We start from the raw sequence: 19,536 nt of genomic DNA, 5'->3' as shown, positions 1-19,536 counted from the left end.
ATTTCTGGATCACTTTTGAGATGAGGTTATAGAATGTCATTATGGGAGGTCCTATGAAACCACCTTTCAGGTTGGGTCTTGTTCTGAATCAGTTCTTCAAAGCTTCCTGTGCTTGGGATACTGTGGCAGCATGAAATTTGTGAGCTTTTGGGCATTTCATCTGTTGTGTATAAGTAAACCTAGACAATGTTCGTTATCTCCCTTTGTCACAGTTGGTTCCATTTACCTTGAAGAATCAAGTAGAACAATTCAACTTTGGTGTTACATGTAGCTGGCGGGAGTCTTTGATCTGAAGCTCCTTATGATTCTTGAGTCCTCAAAGTACAAGAAAAAGATTGTTCCTTAGTAATTTTAGACATGTTAGAGGTATTGATACTTGGACAACGGAAAAAAACCTAAAAACTATTGCACATATTTGTATTTCATACAAATGCACTAAAATGCAAAGTCTAAAACTCCCGAAACAAGTTTACGCCGCCTTGTTTATTTCTTCGAGGTCACGATTCTTCTTTCTTTTCTGTGTTTTAGATTCCTGAGGGTTAAGCGATGGGGAGACCTGTGGCCTTGCTCCTGCTCCTGCTCCTCCAGCGTTTTGGAGACGGCGACGGAAGCCAAACCCCTGAGCAGAGTCCTCTCCAGTTTACACACTTCCAGTACAATGTCACGGTGCACGAAAACTCTGCAGCAAAAACCTACGTGGGCCATCCTGTAAAGATGGGTATTTACCTTACAAATCCACTGTGGGAGTTAAGGTACAGAATTATCTCCGGGGACAACGAAAACCTTTTCAAAGCTGAAGAGTATGTCCTTGGAGACTTTTGCTTCTTAAGAATAAGGACCAAAGGAGGAAATACAGCTATTCTTAATAGGGAAGTAAAAGACCATTACACATTGATAGTCAAAGCAGTTGAAAAAAATACTAATGCTGAAGCCCGAGCCAAGGTCAGGGTGCAAGTGCTGGATACAAACGACTTGAGACCGCTGTTCTCCCCCACCTCGTACAGTGTTTCGTTACCTGAAAACACAGCCATAAGGACCAGTATTGCCAGAGTCAGCGCCACAGACGCAGACATAGGAACCAATGGAGAGTTTTACTACAGTTTCAAAGATCGAACAGATGTGTTCGCTATTCACCCGACCAGCGGTGCCATAGTTCTAACTGGTAGGCTCGATTACGCAGAGACCAAGCTCTATGAGATGGAGATTCTTGCTGTGGACCGTGGGATGAAACTGTATGGTAGCAGTGGTATCAGCAGCATGGCTAAGCTGACGGTTCACGTGGAACAGGCCAACGGATGTGCTCCTGTGATCACGGCGGTGACGCTGTCTCCATCAGAACTGGACAAGGACCCAACATACGCAATCGTAACGGTGGACGACTGTGATCAGGGGCCCAATGGGGAAATAGCTTCTTTAAGCATTGTGGCAGGTGACCTCCTTCAACAGTTTAGAACAGTGAGGTCCTCTCCAGGGAGTAAAGAATATAAAGTCAAGGCAGTTGGTGGCATTGATTGGGACAGTCATCCTTTTGGCTACAATCTGACGCTACAGGCTAAAGATAAAGGAACCCCTCCCCAGTTCTCTTCTGTGAAAGTAATTCATGTGACTTCTCCGCAGTTCAAAGCTGGGCCAGTCAAGTTTGAAAAGGATGTTTATAGAGCAGAAATCGGTGAGTTTGCTCCTTCCAATACCCCTGTGGTCATGGTGAAAGCCACGCCTAGTTATTCTCATTTGAGGTATGTTTTCAAAAGTACCCCTGGGAAAGCTAAATTCAGTTTAAATCCCAACACTGGTCTCATTTCCATTTTGGAGCCAGTTAAAAGACAGCAGGCATCCCATTTTGAACTTGAAGTAACAACAAGTGACAGAAGAGCCTCGACCAGAGTGTTGGTTAAAGTCTTAGGTGCGAACAGCAATCCCCCTGAGTTTACCCAGACTGCTTACAAAGCATCTTTTGATGAGAACGTGCCCATTGGTACGACGGTCCTGAGCGTGAGTGCCGTGGACCCCGATGAGGGGGAGAACGGCTATGTGACTTACAGTATTGCCAATTTAAACCACGTGCCCTTCGTTATTAACCATTTCACTGGTGCCGTGAGTACTTCAGAAAACCTGGACTATGAGCTGATGCCTCGGGTTTATACTCTGAGGATTCGAGCGTCAGACTGGGGCTTGCCATACCGCCGGGAAGTTGAAGTCCTCGCCACGGTGACCCTCAATAACTTGAATGACAACACACCCTTGTTTGAGAAAATCAATTGTGAAGGAACTATCCCCAGGGATCTAGGTGTGGGGGAGCAAATAACTACTGTTTCTGCGATTGATGCTGACGAACTTCAGTTGGTCCGATACCAGATTGAAGCTGGAAACGAACTAGATTTGTTCAGCCTAAACCCCAGCTCTGGGGTGTTGTCCCTGAAGCAGTCGCTACTGGATGGCTTAGGGACCAAGGTGTCATTTCACAGCCTGAGAATCACGGCCACAGATGGAGAGAATTTTGCCACACCGTTATACATCAACATAACTGTGGCTGCTAGTCGCAAGCCAGTACACTTGCAGTGCGAAGAGACGGGCGTCGCCAAAATGCTGGCGGAGAAACTCCTGCAGGCAAATAAGTTACACAGTCAGGGAGAGGTCGAGGACATTTTCTTTGATTCCCACTCTGTCAATGCACACGCGCCACAGTTCAGAAGTACTCTCCCCGCTGGTGTTGAGGTAAAGGAAAACCATCCAGTGGGTGCCAGCATAATTTTCATGAATGCTACTGACCTGGACACTGGCTTCAATGGAAAACTGGTCTATGCCATTTCTGGAGGAAATGAGGATAGTTGCTTTGTAATTGACATGGAAACTGGAATGCTAAAGATTTTATCTCCGCTTGACCGTGAAACAACAGACAAGTACACCCTGAACATTACAGCATCTGACCTTGGTATACCACAGAAGGCCGCTTGGCGTCTTGTAGACATCAGAGTTCTGGATGCCAATGATAATCCCCCGGAGTTTTTACAGGAGAGCTACTTTGTTGAAGTGAGCGAAGACAAAGAGGTAGATAGTGAAATCATCCAGGTTGAAGCCACAGATAAAGATTTAGGGCCGAATGGACATGTGACCTACTCTATTCTCACAGACACAGATAAATTCTCCATTGACAGCGTGACTGGAGTTGTTAAAATTGTGTCCCCTTTGGATCGCGAAGTACAGCATGTGCATTACTTAAAGATTGAAGCCAGGGATCAAGCCAGAGAAGAACCTCAGTTGCTTTCCACTGTTCTTTTGAAAGTATCGTTAGAGGATGTTAATGACAACCCACCTAGGTTCATGCCACCTAATTACCGTGTGAAAGTTCGCGAAGACCTTCCGGAAGGAACCATAATCATGTGGTTGGAGGCCTACGATCCCGATTTAGGTCAGTCTAGCCAAGTGAGATACAGTCTGCTGGACCACGGAGAAGGACACTTTGATGTGGATAAACTCAGCGGAGCAGTCAGAATTGTCCAGCATTTGGACTTTGAGAAGAAGCAAGTGTATAATCTCACCGTGAGGGCCAAAGACAAAGGGAAGCCGGTTTCTCTGTCTTCCACTTGCTATGTTGAAGTTGAGGTCATTGATGTGAATGAGAACTTACACCCACCAGTGTTTTCCAGCTTTGTGGAGAAGGGGGTAGTGAAAGAAGATGTCCCTATTGGTTCCTCAGTAATGACAGTATCTGCTCACGATGAGGACACAGGAAGAGACGGGGAGATCCGCTATTCCATAAGAGATGGTTCTGGTGTTGGTGTTTTCAAAATAGACGAAGAGACAGGTAAATACATTATTACTCTTCTGGTTTGATCTCCCCTCCCATTTGTCCCAAAGTAATGATCTGCCCTGCGCTGGCTCCTGTACAGTTCCCTGTTGGCCTCTGTCAGGGCTCCACACAGAAGTGCACGTGCATGCTTTTTGCCCTCTTAGAAGCATCCCTGTGTGTAGTAAGTCGTGAGTATGGAACCGAAGGAACTTGAATGACGTGGTGTACAATGAGTAAGGAAACGGGAGAAAGTTGGAATCATTACCGTTGATCCTGATCTTTAAGTTTGTGCTCTGCATTATCAGAAGCATCACTGTGGTTTTGCTGTAACTTTGAGAAAACTGTTCCAGAGCTGTTCAAGCTAGTCTTTTTGCACACTTAGAACTGCCACCGGCCACCGTCTGGCATGCTTTTCAGAGATGATTGCACACCTGCTGAATTGTGCAGTGCACAGAGAGAACACACTGCTAAAGCTTCGGCGATGTGGTCTGCTTTCCTTAGTACTTCTTCCAAGTTTTGTTTGAGAGGCAGACAGACGTAGGGAAGTACAATGTTGAATTGTAGGGACTTGGCTCTTTGAGTTGTTAATTGGGTGATCTTGGACAAGTTAATTATCTTACCGAAACTGACTTTATCTATATGATGGGGACGCTCAAAAAGGCTGCAAGATTTATGTGAGGATAAAGTGAAATAACATGGGAAGGCTGCTGAGCACGTGTTAGTCTGTTAATGTCTTCGAAATGGTAAGGAGGCTTTGTTAGCATACCCTTTCACCTGGAATAAGAGCCTAAAACCAGAACATCCGGGACGGCCGACGGATGCTACAGTCTGTTGCTTTGCACTTTGTGCGTATCTCTAATTTAGCTGCTCTTCTCGGATATTACAGTTTGATGTCAGTCTCCCCTGATGGAGTGTGACCCTTTGTATTAGTTTGCCAAGGGCCAGCATAGCGAAGGACACAGACAGGGTGGTTTCAGCCACAGACATTGACGTTTTCACAATTCTGGAGTCTGGAAGTCGAGGTTGGAGGTGTTGGCAATGGTAGGTTTTTTCTGAGTCCTTTCTCCTTGGCTTGTAGATGGCTGTCTTCTCCCTGTGTCTTCACCATCTTCTCTGTGTATGTCTGTGTCCTATTCTCTTTTTATAAGGACATTAGTCATATTGGATTAGGCATCACCCTAATGGCCTCTATTTATTTCCATGTCGGTCACATTCTGAAGTACTGGGTGTTAGGGCTTCAGTGCATGAATTTTAGGGGACATAATTCAGCCAAAAACCACCTTTCAGGACAGGCTTTTATTTAGCTCATGCATTTTCTGTGCTCACCCCTAGCAAGAAGTACTAGGCCTATAGAAGTTGCTCGTTAAATGTGAAGACAACGAACGAGCAAACGAATGATTATTTTGATGAGTGTCACATTAAAATGAATGAATGTCCTGCTTCCTGAGAACGGTAGTGGAAATAGAAGGAAACTGGGTAATCACAGGGTTAGATGAACTGCCATAGATGGGAGTTCATTTCGTTTGTTGATCTCATTGATATGTCCTTTATGAATATATCCATTCTAAAAAAATGTTTTTCTTATTACACTGAAATTTTAAGTTTATCTTTAAAATGCTACAAGTAAATTATTTAATACCCACCCCACTAAGCATGCCTACATCTAATATAAGAAACATAATTATTATCCTAGAAAAAGTTATTTTAGAAGCCATCATATTTTTAATGTACTTTTGTTTATTCAAGGGATTCTTTTTTTTTTTTTTTAATTTTTAAAAAAAAAATTTTTTTTTTTCAACGTTTATTTATTTTTGGGACAGAGAGAGACAGAGCATGAACGGGTGAGGGGCAGAGAGAGAGGGAGACACAGAATAGGAAACAGGCTCCAGGCTCTGAGCCATCAGCACAGAGCCCGTTGTGGGGCTCGAAGTCCCGGACCGCGAGATCGTGACCTGGCTGAAGTCGGCCGCTTAACCGACTGCCCCACCCAGGCGCCCCCAAGGGATTCTTTTTGTAATGAGTTGTAGACCATTAGCATGTGTTGGGTGTATCCATTTCTCTAAAATGCCAGATTTTAATTTTTTAATTTTGAAATTTTTTGTTAGTTTCTAGATTTTAGAAAAATTTTATTTTTTAATTCCAGTATAATTAAAGGATAAAATACCAGATTTCTTTTTTTATTTTTACATCATGCCGCCATTTAGAATCTTTAACCCAATTTCATCAAAGATTACCAGCCACATGCCGTGATTAGTTCTCTAGAAACAACTTTGCTTTCTGTGTGCAAATCAGTGTCAATGAAATAAAAACTGAAACCATATACTGAGCAAAGAACTCTATTAACCTTGTTTCAAACTATTCTCAGTCTTCTTCAGCTTAATTAGCTGCACAGAATGAATTGTGTCTAAGCAAAAATGGAAAAGAGCTGCGGTGTCCAAGGGGCTGGGGGCTTAAAAATATTAGAGATCTAGGTTTTGTCAGACCCGTGAACAACATTTTAAAAAGCAGTCATGATATAAAATAGACCCCTCCCCCCCCCCGCCGCACAACATCGTCAAGGTCTGTCCACCTCACAAGTTGCCTCAATGCAGTTGGCTTCGGCCTGTGGTCTTGAACTAGTCCGACCGTCTGCACCGCGTTGGTTTAAGATCCTGGGTAGCGTTTCTGTCGGCTGCTTGGTCTGGGACCCGGCGAGTGTTCGCTGCCCGGATGCCTGCACTTGAGCGCTGTGGAAGTGGATCATGGCGCCTTGGTTGTGAACATACTCCCCTCTTCCCCGCCAGGGATCTTGTGTACCCCTGGCTCCTCTAAGGAGAACTGAGGTTTCTATCAGCTGCGGTAGCCCGGCTGTGAACCCACCGCCTGCCTTTTCGGGCAGCCGGTCCTTCCCCACCACTGCGCACGCGTGCTTGGGGTGTGGCGTTTTCTCCTGCTTCCGGAGAGTTTCTTTCATCTTGTCGGAGCAGAAATGGAGCACACGGCGGCGGCGGGGTCGGGACGAGCGTTGGCGCTCAGGGGGTCTGGGGCGGACCAGCCGAGATGAGGTGCACACTCCCCTGGGGATGCAAGATGGCCACCAGAGCCCGATTGTTAAATAACAGTTGACTGACTCCTGTTGGTTATGCTATTCTAGTCCCTCCTCTTGTATCTATAGATATATACGTGTATATCCTGCCGTACTCCAGTATTAATTCGAACGTTCAGGTATATTGTGTCAACTTGGAAGAGTACCCACATTTTAAGAACTTCACCCAATACAACGAATATGTTTGCGCATTTTCCTAAGGACAATTATTCCTGAACCTTTCTTTTTTTCCTTTTCTAAAATAGCTTCTGAAAAGCTATAAAAAATTGTTACAAGTTAAAGTTGAGACAGAAAATAGAACCCAAGTCTTAATTTACATTCCCTGAAGGCTTAAATTATATGAGCACTGCCTTTTGGGTTTTTCTTTCAAGTGAAAAGAGTATTTTTGTTGCTTTTTAAAGACTCATTTAGAAACTAGTAATTTCTTTTTTTTTTTTTTTTTTTGCTTATAAAGTTAAGACATTGGGATATTCTTACTACCAAGGGAGAAAAAAGGAAACCACCAACCAAACAAGGCAGGGTTCTGAAATCTGGAGTAGTTTTCAAAGCTGAATGGCAGTGCTAGACTTTTCTGGTGGTAACTTAGTGGGGGGCCAGGGGATGAATTGGGACTGTGGGCATTGGGGTTGGGAAGTATATAAGAAACTTTGTGCATCTGTGTAACTACTGAGATTTGAAAGTGAGAGAAAAGTTGGAAATCTATCAGTCATCTGTTCTGTAGTCCTTGGCTTTACAGAAGAAAATGTTTCACGTATAGTAGATTAATGTTTCTGTGTTTTTTGGAAATGAATCAAAGTGATATAATAGTATTTACACATTACCACACGTTGGCCTGGTGTACATTACGAGATGTGATTTGGCAGTAGAATTATCAGCCCAACTTATTTTTAGAGATTCCTGGCAAGACCTTTGGTATCGTAGTGTAGAATTCCTTCAGGAAAAGTCAGTATGTTTTGTGCAGTAGAAATTCTTAAATCAGGTATGTTCTTTATTTGGGGTTTGTCTCATTCCTAGTGCGAGTCGAAAAGTGTGGAGCGGTGCCTGTCCGAAGAAGAAAAGTAGGGGCAGTTCAGGAACACAGGTGGGGACTCCATAGGACACGACCCTAATAACACTCAGTGTGAGCTGGAGAAGGCCTGGCTCAGGTCAGGTTTGATAGCACCTTTCTAGAACTTCAGACACCGTTCATCGCCTGTTTCTGCTGTGCTGTTACTTTCTCTTCTTGTCACACTGGACTAGCTGATAAGGGCCTGCGCAGGACCAACAGTCTGCCCGCTTCATTGTTCGCCTCCTGCCTTTGACTTAACTTGAAACTATAATGTTGGAATAATAAATTTTTGTGGGATTTTACCTATTTCAGCATCGCCACGTATGTGTATCATTTGTAGTCTTTTCATACAACAGAGAACATAAATCCGCAATCTGAATTTCGTTCTTACTATTTTTATGATCCTTTTCTTTAAAAAGTCTGCTTCAATGTGAAACATGCCCTGAAAAGTAGTTTTTAGTTTTGTTTTTTAACTAGAAATTCTATGAACTACCTAAAATATGTAGCCAAATGTACGGTCCTGTGAGCTCTGCATTTTATACATACTTTGCTAATTGGCTTTTCAGGGAGGTAACATGTAATTGCAGTGTGGGGGTAATTGTCACTTGACTCATCTGATAATCTCTCACCAAATCACATGCTTTTCCTGGAGAGGCCTCTGGGTGTTGGTGAACTGTTCTGACACATTCATGCCCACGTGATAGCTCGTCCGTTCCAGGTTTGGAAGGTTACGTGAAAAATTATTTGGGAAATGGGTCTGGTTAGAGAGCCAGTCTCCAGGGTTCTAATTAAGATTTATGCCCCCCCCCCCCCCCCGCCCAATTTCCTTAAAAATCTACAGAGAAGGTGATAAAGCAGATTGAACAGAAATGTTAGTGGAGGATCTCTGAAGCATGTGCAATTTCACATTTAGGTTTTGATTTGTCCCCCATTCTCACTGCAGATATGTGCCTGGTAAGCTTTCAGAGTTGAGCAGAATAAATCTGGAGAAGCCCTCTTGCAGATTTATGGAATAAATTATAAATTCAGCTTAGTGTTCTTGGCCCAGGCGGATGCACCCAAGTTAATTATTACTTGAGCATCTGTAAAGAGGTGCAGCTTTTTGTTAGTTTGGAAACTAAAGTAATGTCTAGAAAAATGCTTGGCCGAAAGATTTTTTTTTTTTTTTTTTTTAATTGTAGGTAGGTAAAGTCTGTTCCCCTCACGTATGTATCGTAATTGGGATGCCTTTAAGTATGTTTTCCCTTCAGTCTGGAGTACTTTGGTTCAGTGTTTCACTGTTAGAATAATGCAACCCAGTAAGAGTGTTTCCCTCTTCCACTTCTACTTACTTGGGGAGACCATGTTTTTCATTAAGATAAGACTGAATTTCTAAACTTACGAATGCTGTGTTGCTCTTAGAATCCCAGTTGTGATTTCAGAATTGAAATTTACATGTCGATGGAAAGACTTGGGAAGAATTAATATGGAAGTACAGCTGGTGCAATGAGATAAATCGCCTTTCATGAAAAATGGGAGGGGGAATAGGGACAACATTTTTCTTAAGAGAACATGGCTACATGCTCATCATGGGGGAGTGGTATTGCATGGTTCCTGTAGTGCCCATCTGGGGACTGGCTCCTGGACTTCCTCAGTTAGGGGACACGGGATGAATGCGTTTGTGCAGTGGGACCAGAAGGGACTTCCAATCCAGGCTAACCTGACTGTTGACCTCAGTGAGAGGGAAAATGTTTTTGGGGTTTCTTTCTGGTTTGGCAGAACTTGGAATATTTTAATTATTATCTTAATTACTCAAGTTAAAAAAAGTTTTTTTTAACGTTTTATTTATTTTTGAGACAGAGAGAGACAGAGCATGAACGGGGGAGGGTCAGAGAGAGGGAGACACAGAATCTGAAACAGGCTCCAGGCTCTGAGCTGTCAGCACAGAGCCCGACGCGGGGCTCGAACTCACGGACTGTGAGATCACGACCTGAGCCGAAGTCGGCCGCTTAACCGACTGAGCCACCCAGGCGCCCCTTAGTTACTCAAGTTTAAAAGAAAACCTTTTCCCCGCTTCAAGTAGGATGTCTTCTATACATGGCAGGGACCTGTGTTTTTTCCTAGGGCCTGTTGTCATGGCAGAAAATAGAATGTAGAATGTCAGTGGCCTCCAGGGTTATGACCAAAGAATCTGTAAGAGCGGCTGACAGCTGTGTGGCCGTTAGGAGTGTGGTCTGCTGTGGTTGGACCCTTCTACCTCTGCTGGAGCTGGACCTGGAACTCCTGGCAGTAGGAACTTGCACAGACACCGGGGGAGGCCCCATCAAGGAGTTCACAGATTAGCTGGTGAAGCGGGCTTTTGTGTTGGCATCTCCTGCCTTATGTGGCCGCAGCCGCTGTCCTGTTCTTACATTTTGTTCTCTTCCCAGGAAAGTTGAAGAGAAAAACTGATTTCTGAGCCACAGTGAGATTGAAAAATCAGGCCTTGGCAGAAATGAGGTTATGATAATCTGCCCTTTTGTGTGTGTGTGAATCTGAGTCAAGGCAGGGAGGGCATGGTAATTTCGCCTGGGGACGGGATCCTCCTCTGAAACTGGAGGATGTTAAGGTGAAAACAGAATCTAATTAGAAATCCTAAGGAAACTCTTCTTGTTTTAAGAGAAAACAGGATCGGCTTTTCTTTAGTTACTAGTATGGTATTTAACAAGTTGACTGAATAGTGGTTGCGGGAGGAGCTGGGCTGGGATCCAGGATGGTATGTTGTGAGGCAGAATGTGGTGAAGTTCTGCCGTGCCTCCATAGAATCCTGAAAGGTGCGTAAGGGCCAGAACCTGGACGGGATAGAGTAGAAACAACCTAAAATAGGGTCTCTCTAGCTCTGTGCTTTCCGTGATTATGATGATGATAATAAAGGGCATCAGTGTAATGAACCACAGACACTTACTGTTCCCACCAGGTGCTGTTCTAATTTAGTTTTTATATTAATTTTCTCATATTAATTTATCTATTTTCTTATATTAATTTATATATTAATTTTCTTGTTACAATTACCAAATAGATACTTTTATCCCCGTGTTATTGATGAGGGAATGTTCACAGAGGAGCTAAGTAACTTGTCTAAGACCACTTGGGTACTAAGGGGGACAACGAGGGTGGGGGCCTGCGTCTCCCAACACCACATCTTACTGCCTCTCGCTCTTTGTAGAGCGATCTGGAGATGCTCTAATAGAACCCATTTGAAAACTGCTTGAATGGGATTCTGGACTGAACTGGGTTGGGCTGAGCCAGGCTGGAGGCTTGAATCCCAGATTGGAGGCTTGGTCTTGAAGAAGATGTATTGAATCGAGCAGTCTTCTTCCGTCATTTCTTCTCCAGAGGGCATATTAGTCTTTTGAAGACTAATTGAAGAGAACAGGATTGTCGCATTACATAGGGGTGGCATTTAAGCAATTTAAGATTATTTCGATGAAGTGCTGAGCAGTGGGGGAATTATGCCGAGACCAGTAGTGAGTTTTGTCATCTAGTGGAGATGGACGGGTGTCTCATCTGTGCGTGCAGTTGTGAAGGTACAGCGTTCTCGTAAATAAAGGTGCTGCTGGACCAAACTGTACAGCATGTTAACTGGAACACTTTCTCATCAAAACAGTGTCTTGGATGGCTGTCAGGGTCCTGTCTAGCCTTTAAAACCATTTTAACCCCCTGAATCGCTTAAGTTGCAGTCCACACGGCCCCCCGCTGAATCCCTGTTCTCTGGCCTTGGCCTCCTTGAGATGTTGGCTTCAGCGTCTGTCCTCACCGGCCATCTGGTTTGTGGCAGGAAAGCCAGCGAACTTGTTCTCTTACTCAGCCCTCTTGACAAGGCACCATTTTTATGTTCTAAGAGTTGTTTAAGAGTTGAGTGTTGATAACCTGATGGAGTGGCCTCTGTGTGTAGAGATTTAAGGCTCAGTTAATATCTGGCCTGGTTTTTTTTCCATTTGGCCTGCCTTGCCCAATTAGGAAAACTGAATAGATTTTAAAACTTTAGGTGTGTTTCCATTGTTGTATTTTTTTTAACCCTTTAGTTCCTGTTTTGACTTTGTGGATTATTTTCTTTTATTTTTTTTAAGCTTTGATTTATTTTGATAGAGCAAGCATGTACACGGGCACAGGAGAGGGGCAGAGGGGGAGAGAGAGAGAGAGAGAGAGAGAACAAACGAACGAGCAGGAGAGAGACACAGGGAGAAGGAGACAGAGAATCCCAAGCAGGCTCCAGGCTCCGTGTGGAGCCCGACAAGGGGCTCACTCTCCCAAATCATGAGATCGTCACCTGAGCTGAAATCAAGAGTCAGACGCTTAACTGACTGAGCCACCTGGGCGCCCCAACTTTGTGGATTATTTTAATTCAGAAGGCTGGCTTTGTTAAGATTTTATTATCTGTGTTGTGCACCGTTACTTTGCAGTCACCTTTATGGCAGGCACCTTTACGCAGACGGTTAATAAGTCATTATTATTTTATTTTTTTTTTAAATTTATTTTTTTTTTTTTTAAATTTATTTTTGGGACAGAGAGAGACAGAGCATGAACGGGGGAGGGGCAGAGAGAGAGGGAGACACAGAATTGGAAACGGGCTCCAGGCTCCGAGCCATCAGCCCAGAGCCCGACGCGGGGCTCGAACTCACGGACCGCGAGATCGTGACCTGGCTGAAGTTGGACGCTTAACCGACTGCGCCACCCAGGCACCCCGGCACTTAGGTTTTAAGAAATCAATCCACGTTGTTAGAACAGTGCGTGCTGCCCAAGGCGTAATGCCAGGAAGCACGGCCTCCTCGAGTCTTTGTTACTAGGAATAGACGGACCTGGAAAGATGGCTTGTTGGGGCACCTGCCTGTACCGCTTGAGTTGGCTGTGACCCAGTGTAACAGCCGTGAGAGGAGGGCCAGGATGCTACTCACGCTCGTACTTCACGGGCCGCTCTTCCCAGCGCAACTGCCTTCCGGTGAACCGCACCGGGTCTCCTCAGGGTGTCTGACGGCCTGTCACACCCGTTGCGTCCCTGGGCCTCTACGGCCAAGTGAGCCGACCTGTTGTCGGAAGGGATTCTTCAGAATTGTTGGTGGTTTTTCTTTCTTGAGAATTACTATGCTGAGGAAGGTCCAAGAGGTAGTCTTTTTTTTTTTTTTTAATTTTTTTTTTTTCAACGTTTATTTATTTTTTGGGGGACAGAGAGAGACAGAGCATGAACAGGGGAGGGGCAGAGAGAGAGGGAGACACAGAATCGGAAACAGGCTCCAGGCTCCGAGCCGTCAGCCCAGAGCCTGACGCGGGGCTCGAACTCACGGACCGCAAGATCGTGACCTGGCTGAAGTCGGACGCTTAACCGACTGCGCCACCCAGGCGCCCCAAGAGGTAGTCTTTTTAATTTCAGCTTAATTTTTTTCTTTTGTGATAGAAGTTACCCAGCAGCTCACCTGGTTTCTTAAGATTTCTTTCTAGTTTGTGGTAATTTAACCAGTTTTCTCCTTTATTTTGAGAGAGAGCGTGAACAGGGCAGGAGTAGAGAGAGAGGGAGAGAGAGAGTCCCAGGCAGGCTCCGCGCTGGCAGCACGAACCAGAGATCATGGCCTGAGCCAAAATCAAGGGTCAGATGTTTAACCAACGGAGCCACCCAGCCGGCCCCAACCAATATTATCTTTTTATCACTGGGGAGCCTTTTCTTCTTTATCATCGTCCGTGTATAATTATAGGTCACATTTATTGAAAGCTCAGTGTGAACCAGCCCTGTTGTGAGCTCTTTTCGTAAGTTGTCTCCCTAGATCGTCACAATAATTTGTGAGTAAAATTAGACGGTAATATGCCGTGTTCATGTAGTGCCTGTATTAAATTCTAAAGATATGAGGGGGGTGGGGATTATGGTACACACTGACCTCATGCTGTTGCATTTTGAAATCTCTGCGTTTCTTTTTTTTTTTTTTTTAATAGCTGTAATAGAAGTGTTTGAAGTGTGGCGCTTTGAGGGATTAATGGTCACACAGCTGATTCTCGAAGCAGAGGTGTTCGATCTCTCATCGGATCTTTCTTAAAAAAATTTTTTTTTTTCAACGTTTATTTATTTTTGGGACCGAGAGAGAGCATGAACGGGGGAGGGGCAGAGAGAGAGGGAGACACAGAATCGGAAGCAGGCTCCAGGCTCGGAGCCATCAGCCCAGAGCCTGACGCGGGGCTCGAACTCACGGGCCGCGAGATCGTGACCTGGCTGAAGTCGGACGCTTAACCGACTGCGCCACCCAGGCGCCCCTCTCATCGGATCTTTCTTAAGACCAGTTAGGGTCTCCCTTACATAAAGCCCAAGCTTTTTTGGCCTCGTAGGCTCTTGCGCCCTCAGAGACTTCCTCCCTCTCCTGCTTTGCTCTGCTTCTCCGCTCCCAGCCCCCATTCAACCCCGGTGCTTGAGGCACCTGGAGCCCGGCCCTCCCCGCCTTCTCTGCCCCATGGTTTCCTAGCTCCCTGCCTTTGGGTGACGCCTTGACTTATTAACCGTCTGCGTAATAAATCTTTCATGACAAGCCTTCTCCCTCCTGTGGAACCCATTTTTCTTCTTTTCTTTTTTTTCTATTTTATGTTATTGTAAGTATCACTCTAGTGGGAATGTTATTATCTGTCCTTTTCCTCTGAATTGGCAGCTTCTTGTGTGGGTAGATGCTAAATCTTTAACCACTAGATTCATAGAAGAGGCACTCATTAAGTTTTGGTTAGGTTGGCCCTAATAAGCCATTGTTGCCTCTCTCGAAACCGGTAGTCTCCGTTTCTTTGTTCCAGTAGCACTCTCTGTATGTTTCTGTGTTACGACTCAGGGTATCGTTTATCTCGGGCCTCAAGGCCTCTCCTGAGCACAGTGGCTGACGTGGCCCTATGTAGCCCTTGTTTGCTCAACAGACAAGCTGATTGTAGCATATTAATAATGATAGTCATAAGGTTGAGTGAAAGCTTTTCTTCTACTGCCTGTTTCTAGACTTCCAAAACAATGGTTCGTGATATTTTTGGCGTCACAGAAACTTTTGAGAATCTGTTGAAAACTGTGTATTCTGTCTTCAGAGACAGTGATTTGCTTCTAATACCAGGAGGCTTACGAAGAGCTGAACCTCCATGGCCTTGGACCGCTGGTTTTACGTCCCTCTGTTCTAGAGTTTTCTGGGGCTGCCAGGCCCTCACCAGTTCTGAAGGAGGACCTGTGACGATGACGAGGATCACGGCGACGGTGGTAGTGACCAGCATCTCAAAAACGCTCAGCAGCCTGAACCTATTTTTGTATACACTTCATGGCACTTAAGTGTAATGCGTGTCTGTTATTGACCCAGTAGGTTTCCTTTCTGTTTTATAAATGAGGTAGATCAGCCTTTACGTGCACAAACAGTAACTGCTGTGCTACATACAGGACTTGCATGTGTGCTTAAAATGGTTCAAGACAGTCTGTCATTCAAGATGATTTCCTGGTGATCCAGTCGTGTGCAGTTCTCCACACACCTGTATCGGCAGAGCCCTGTCTCCCTGTGTAAGCGTGCAGGACGATTGTGATAAAATAATTACGACACATAATACACCCTGTATCTATTTTTAAGTTAGCAGCCCTCTAGGCCAGGATCTGATCTTCCCTGGCGCCCGTTTACCATGGAAACCCTCTTTGCTCAGCTAGTATGCCTTTATTTATTAAGGTAAATAATCTGTCAGGAAACTCAGGCTTCTAATCATAAAGGTAACTTCCCTAAACAGGCTGGATTTTTATATAAATGGACTTAAAGATCAGAGCATTTGAGACTTAATAAACCATTTTTAGTTTTGTTAATAGTCCCTTATTCCGTACAAGAGAAAAAAATTGGAAAATGATTCTTAACTGTTAAAGGTTGCTCCTCTCATGATAAAAGTGTTGCTCTTCTCCTGCCCTTGTAAAGGGAGCATTAAACAACTTTACAGTGACAGGCGGAATCCATGTATATGTGGCAAAATGTTCTGATCTCTGATTTACGGGCGTTGATAGTCATATCACTTCTAGTCAGTTTTTTTGTTTTTTTTTTAAACCTCTGGAGATGAGATTTTGTAAACAGTGATTTTGGAGTCTTTCACGAAGCAGTGTTTTCTTTATCATGAGTTGAAGACTTTCTGTTGAAAGCAAGAACTGCTCTTTGGAAAATGACTTTAAAGTTAGATTAACTTTAAAATACGTTGAAGCAGTCCCACCATAAATTCTTAGTTAAAAGGTTCTCTAAAATCTATTTGCTTTTAGTTCTTACTATTTCTGTTGGCCCCTTCACTCCTAAAGCTGCTTGACATCAGGCAGTCTCAGACATTCTTAATTCTCTCATGACAGTGCTTGGCACACGGCTGGTATTTAGTAAATACTTATTCAGTGATGTTCATCTTTTGATAAACGCAGTAAATGTTTGTCACATAATGGTGTTCCTTTGATCTGTTGCTCAGCTGAAGGTGTTTACATTTTTAATGAAAAAAAGATGAATTTGCTATGTAAATACCAAGTGAGTTTGTTGGTTGAAGCCTCCGAATGGAAATGAGTTGCTTTTAAAGGCTAGATCTAAACAAACTTTTTTTTAAGGAAATATTTTTGCTTACAAGCGTGTTAACCTCATGTAGAAGATGAAAGCTGATTAGGAAAGCATGAACGTGAATAATACCTGTGTTTGGCTTTAATTAGCTCAGTGTTGTTGATTTTTAGAAAGAAGTCAAACTGAGGATCATCACGTCTAAAGAACATCAAGTTTTATAATTTGAGGTTCATGATTTTTTTTAACGTACACATCATACATTATGTGGCAAAATTTTGAACTTCTGAAAAGGCTGTCAGATTCGTAGGATCTGTATCGCTCTCAATGAATTTCCTAGAGCTTCATATAAGTAATTCTAGAGATTCACAGAGTCTTTGAAACTGTCCGTTTCAAAGCTAATATGATTTTAACATATTAATTTTTTTTCCCAATGTTTATTTATTTTTGGGACAGAGAGAGACAGGGCATGAATGGGGGAGGGGCAGAGAGAGAGGGAGACACAGAATCGGAAACAGGCTCCAGGCTCTGGGCCATCAGCCCAGAGCCTGACGCGGGGCTCGAACTCACGGACCGCGAGATCGTGACCTGGCTGAAGTCGGACGCTTAACCGACTGCGCCAACCAGGCGCCCCTGATTTTAACATATTAAAAAAAAAAAAAATCTGCTTTAGTCATTTTTCTTTCACAGCGCCAGCCTTGTGAGCCTAGGTGGGGACTCTGGCCCTGGATGGCTGGCGTCTAGAACTGCACCTGGCACATGGTAGACACCCAGCAAATACTTGATGGATGAGTAGTTTGAAATTGAATTAGACTTTGACAGAGTATCAAAAGCAAACCCATATCTAAGTAACTATGACTGGGAAAGACCTTTTAAATTTGTTCTCTGTTCCCAATTAGAACTTCGTCTCCGTATCCAGCTGAAGTGCTGTGTGTGCCTCAGGCCTGCCTGTCCTTTTTTTTTTTTTTTTTTTTTTTTTTTTTCTAATTTTTCTTTAACGTTTATTTATTTTTGAGACAGAGAGAGACAGAGCATGAACGGGGGAGGGGCAGAGAGAGACGGAGACACAGAACTGGAAGCAGGCTCCAGGCTCTGAGCCATCAGCCCAGAGCCCGACGCGGGGCTCGAACTCACGGAATGTGAGATCGTGACCTGAGCTGAAGTCGGAGGCTTAACCGACTGAGCCACCCAGGCACCCCCTGCCTGTCCTTTTAATGCACTTAAAACTGACCTCGTTTTCCACACCTCTGAAGCAGCTGAAAAATGAGGGAATTAGAACAACAGCCATAACAAAAGCTTCATTAGCAGCGCACTTTCTTTTGTTGATGTTGTGTTCTCTGCAGAAGCAACTTCATATGTCAGATGGAGCACCACAGCCTAGAACTGGAAATCTTCGGCTCAGCGGCTTTCCAGGCACAGAATACCGGGCGGGGCATTGCCATTTTCCTGGGCTGCATGGTGGTGCTATTGCCTGTTACCCTCTGAACTGAAAAATGCTTCTGTTCTAAGTGTGAAAGACGAATATCCATTTACATCGTACATTATGTGGCAAAATTCTGAACTTTTGAAAAGGCTGTCAGATGAGTAGACTCTATTTTTGTTAGTATCACTCACTATCAGTGAATTTCCTAAAGCTTCGTGTAAGTAGTTCTAGAGATCCACAGGGTCTTTGAAACGGTCCGTTTCCTGGATTAAATTGCGCCCCTGTAGTTGTAACCTTTAAAAAAGCTATTTGTATTGTAAATCTTCGGTTGTTTCTGTTGATGGGGTGCTCTTATAAGCAAACCCTTCTTTTAAAGCCTAGTTGAGTTAAGGGAAATCCAATGATGAGGCTATTTTAAGGAGAACACATTATGCAGACACTAAAAATATTTTTCACACTCAAGTGGTGGCTGCATCTAAATAACAAATTTCTAAAAACTCTTGCTTGTTCTTTGTCTCCTTTTGTCCCCTGGGCGTCTAATCCTATAAACTTTTCGTCCACGGTCAGTTAATTTTGTTTTTCTCATTTATAAATAACTCCTTAGGATGATGAAAGGAAGGTCCGAAAACCTTTGTGGAAGTTTTCTCTGCGTATTCGGGTGGAGATGTGTTCAGAGGGGGCACATTTGGCACCTGGGAACAGGTGAGAGTCACAGAAATGAGGAGACGATGGCCAAGTTCAGTTAGATTTGGTGAGGGAGATAGAAGACGTGATGGAGTAGGTGCAGACACGTGCAAAGCTGAGTTGGAGCTTTTATTATATGTGGCCTGATACTACTATTGTGAGAAGAATGATAGAGAATCGTGTTACTTTGCCTTTCGTTGGTAAACAGATCGTCCTAAAATTTGGTGGCTTTCAACGGCCACTGTTTATTTAGGTCACTGTTCAGTCGGTTGGCAATTTGGGCCGTACCTCCCCTGGGTGTGTGCCCTTCGCCAGTTTCAGCTGGGCTTGCTCCTGTCGGGTCAGTTGCTGGTCAGCTGGGTGGCGGGACTCGTGGGAGTTGGCTGGATGTTGGCGGGGGACGCGGGCCTCTAAGCCCTGTGTCTGTCCTCCGTCAGCAGCCTAGCCTGGACGTCAGGGTCCCTAGAGCTCAAGGAGCGAAGTAGCTGGATCTCCTGGCCTAGGCTCAGACTCCTACCTTCTCACTTCTCCCATTCTATTGGCTGAGCAAGGTGATGCAACAGTTAGGAAAATAGTCTGCACCTCTTGTTGGGTGCAGCTGCAAAATACCCGGTTCGTTTTTCAGTCTACCGCAGAGGCACTTTATCTGATATTCTTCCCCTTTGATGAGGACATTCCTTTTGGATGTTAAATGTGCACAAGAATTTAAAGGCTTTTGAAAATTGTGCAGATATCTATGCTATCTTAAATTTCTGCCACAGTCAGCTGTATACTTCAGGGTTTTAATACTGTGAAAATATTTAGTGGTAGTAAAATACTTCAAAGTATTTTTACAATCTTTGCATTTAAGCTAGAACTTTAAGAGATGCCCGGCGTATTGCCAGAAGTGTTAAGACACTAAAGCACTAGTCTTCCGTTCCTTCACTCTTCCTGTTTTTGTCACAAAGGTTTCTTAAGTTGCTTGCCCCCAAGGGGATTTGGGAATCCCAGTTT

The 19,536-nt window shown here is 44.1% G+C and overlaps 1 protein-coding gene across 11 annotated transcripts in view; it reads left to right on the top strand.

The window, feature by feature from the left end:
- The window catches only part of FAT1 (FAT atypical cadherin 1), a 135,377-nt gene that overhangs the window by 15,265 nt on the left and 100,576 nt on the right, over positions 1–19,536 (top strand). For all 11 annotated transcript variants that reach the window (XR_006294073.1, XM_043559410.1, XM_043559392.1 and 8 more), the window contains one exon: positions 529–3,805. Coding sequence is in view for 10 of the 11 variants with exons in the window: in XM_043559410.1 (XP_043415345.1) it covers positions 547–3,805 (3,259 nt within the window). In the remaining variant the exon portion in view is untranslated. The remainder of the gene's footprint in view (positions 1–528; positions 3,806–19,536) is intronic.

Source organism: Prionailurus bengalensis, chromosome B1 (genome assembly GCF_016509475.1).
Source record: "Prionailurus bengalensis isolate Pbe53 chromosome B1, Fcat_Pben_1.1_paternal_pri, whole genome shotgun sequence".
NCBI classification, from domain to species: Eukaryota; Metazoa; Chordata; class Mammalia; order Carnivora; family Felidae; genus Prionailurus; species Prionailurus bengalensis.
The sequence above is the reverse complement of the archived record's forward strand: the minus strand, read 5'-3'. Positions and strand labels throughout refer to the sequence as shown.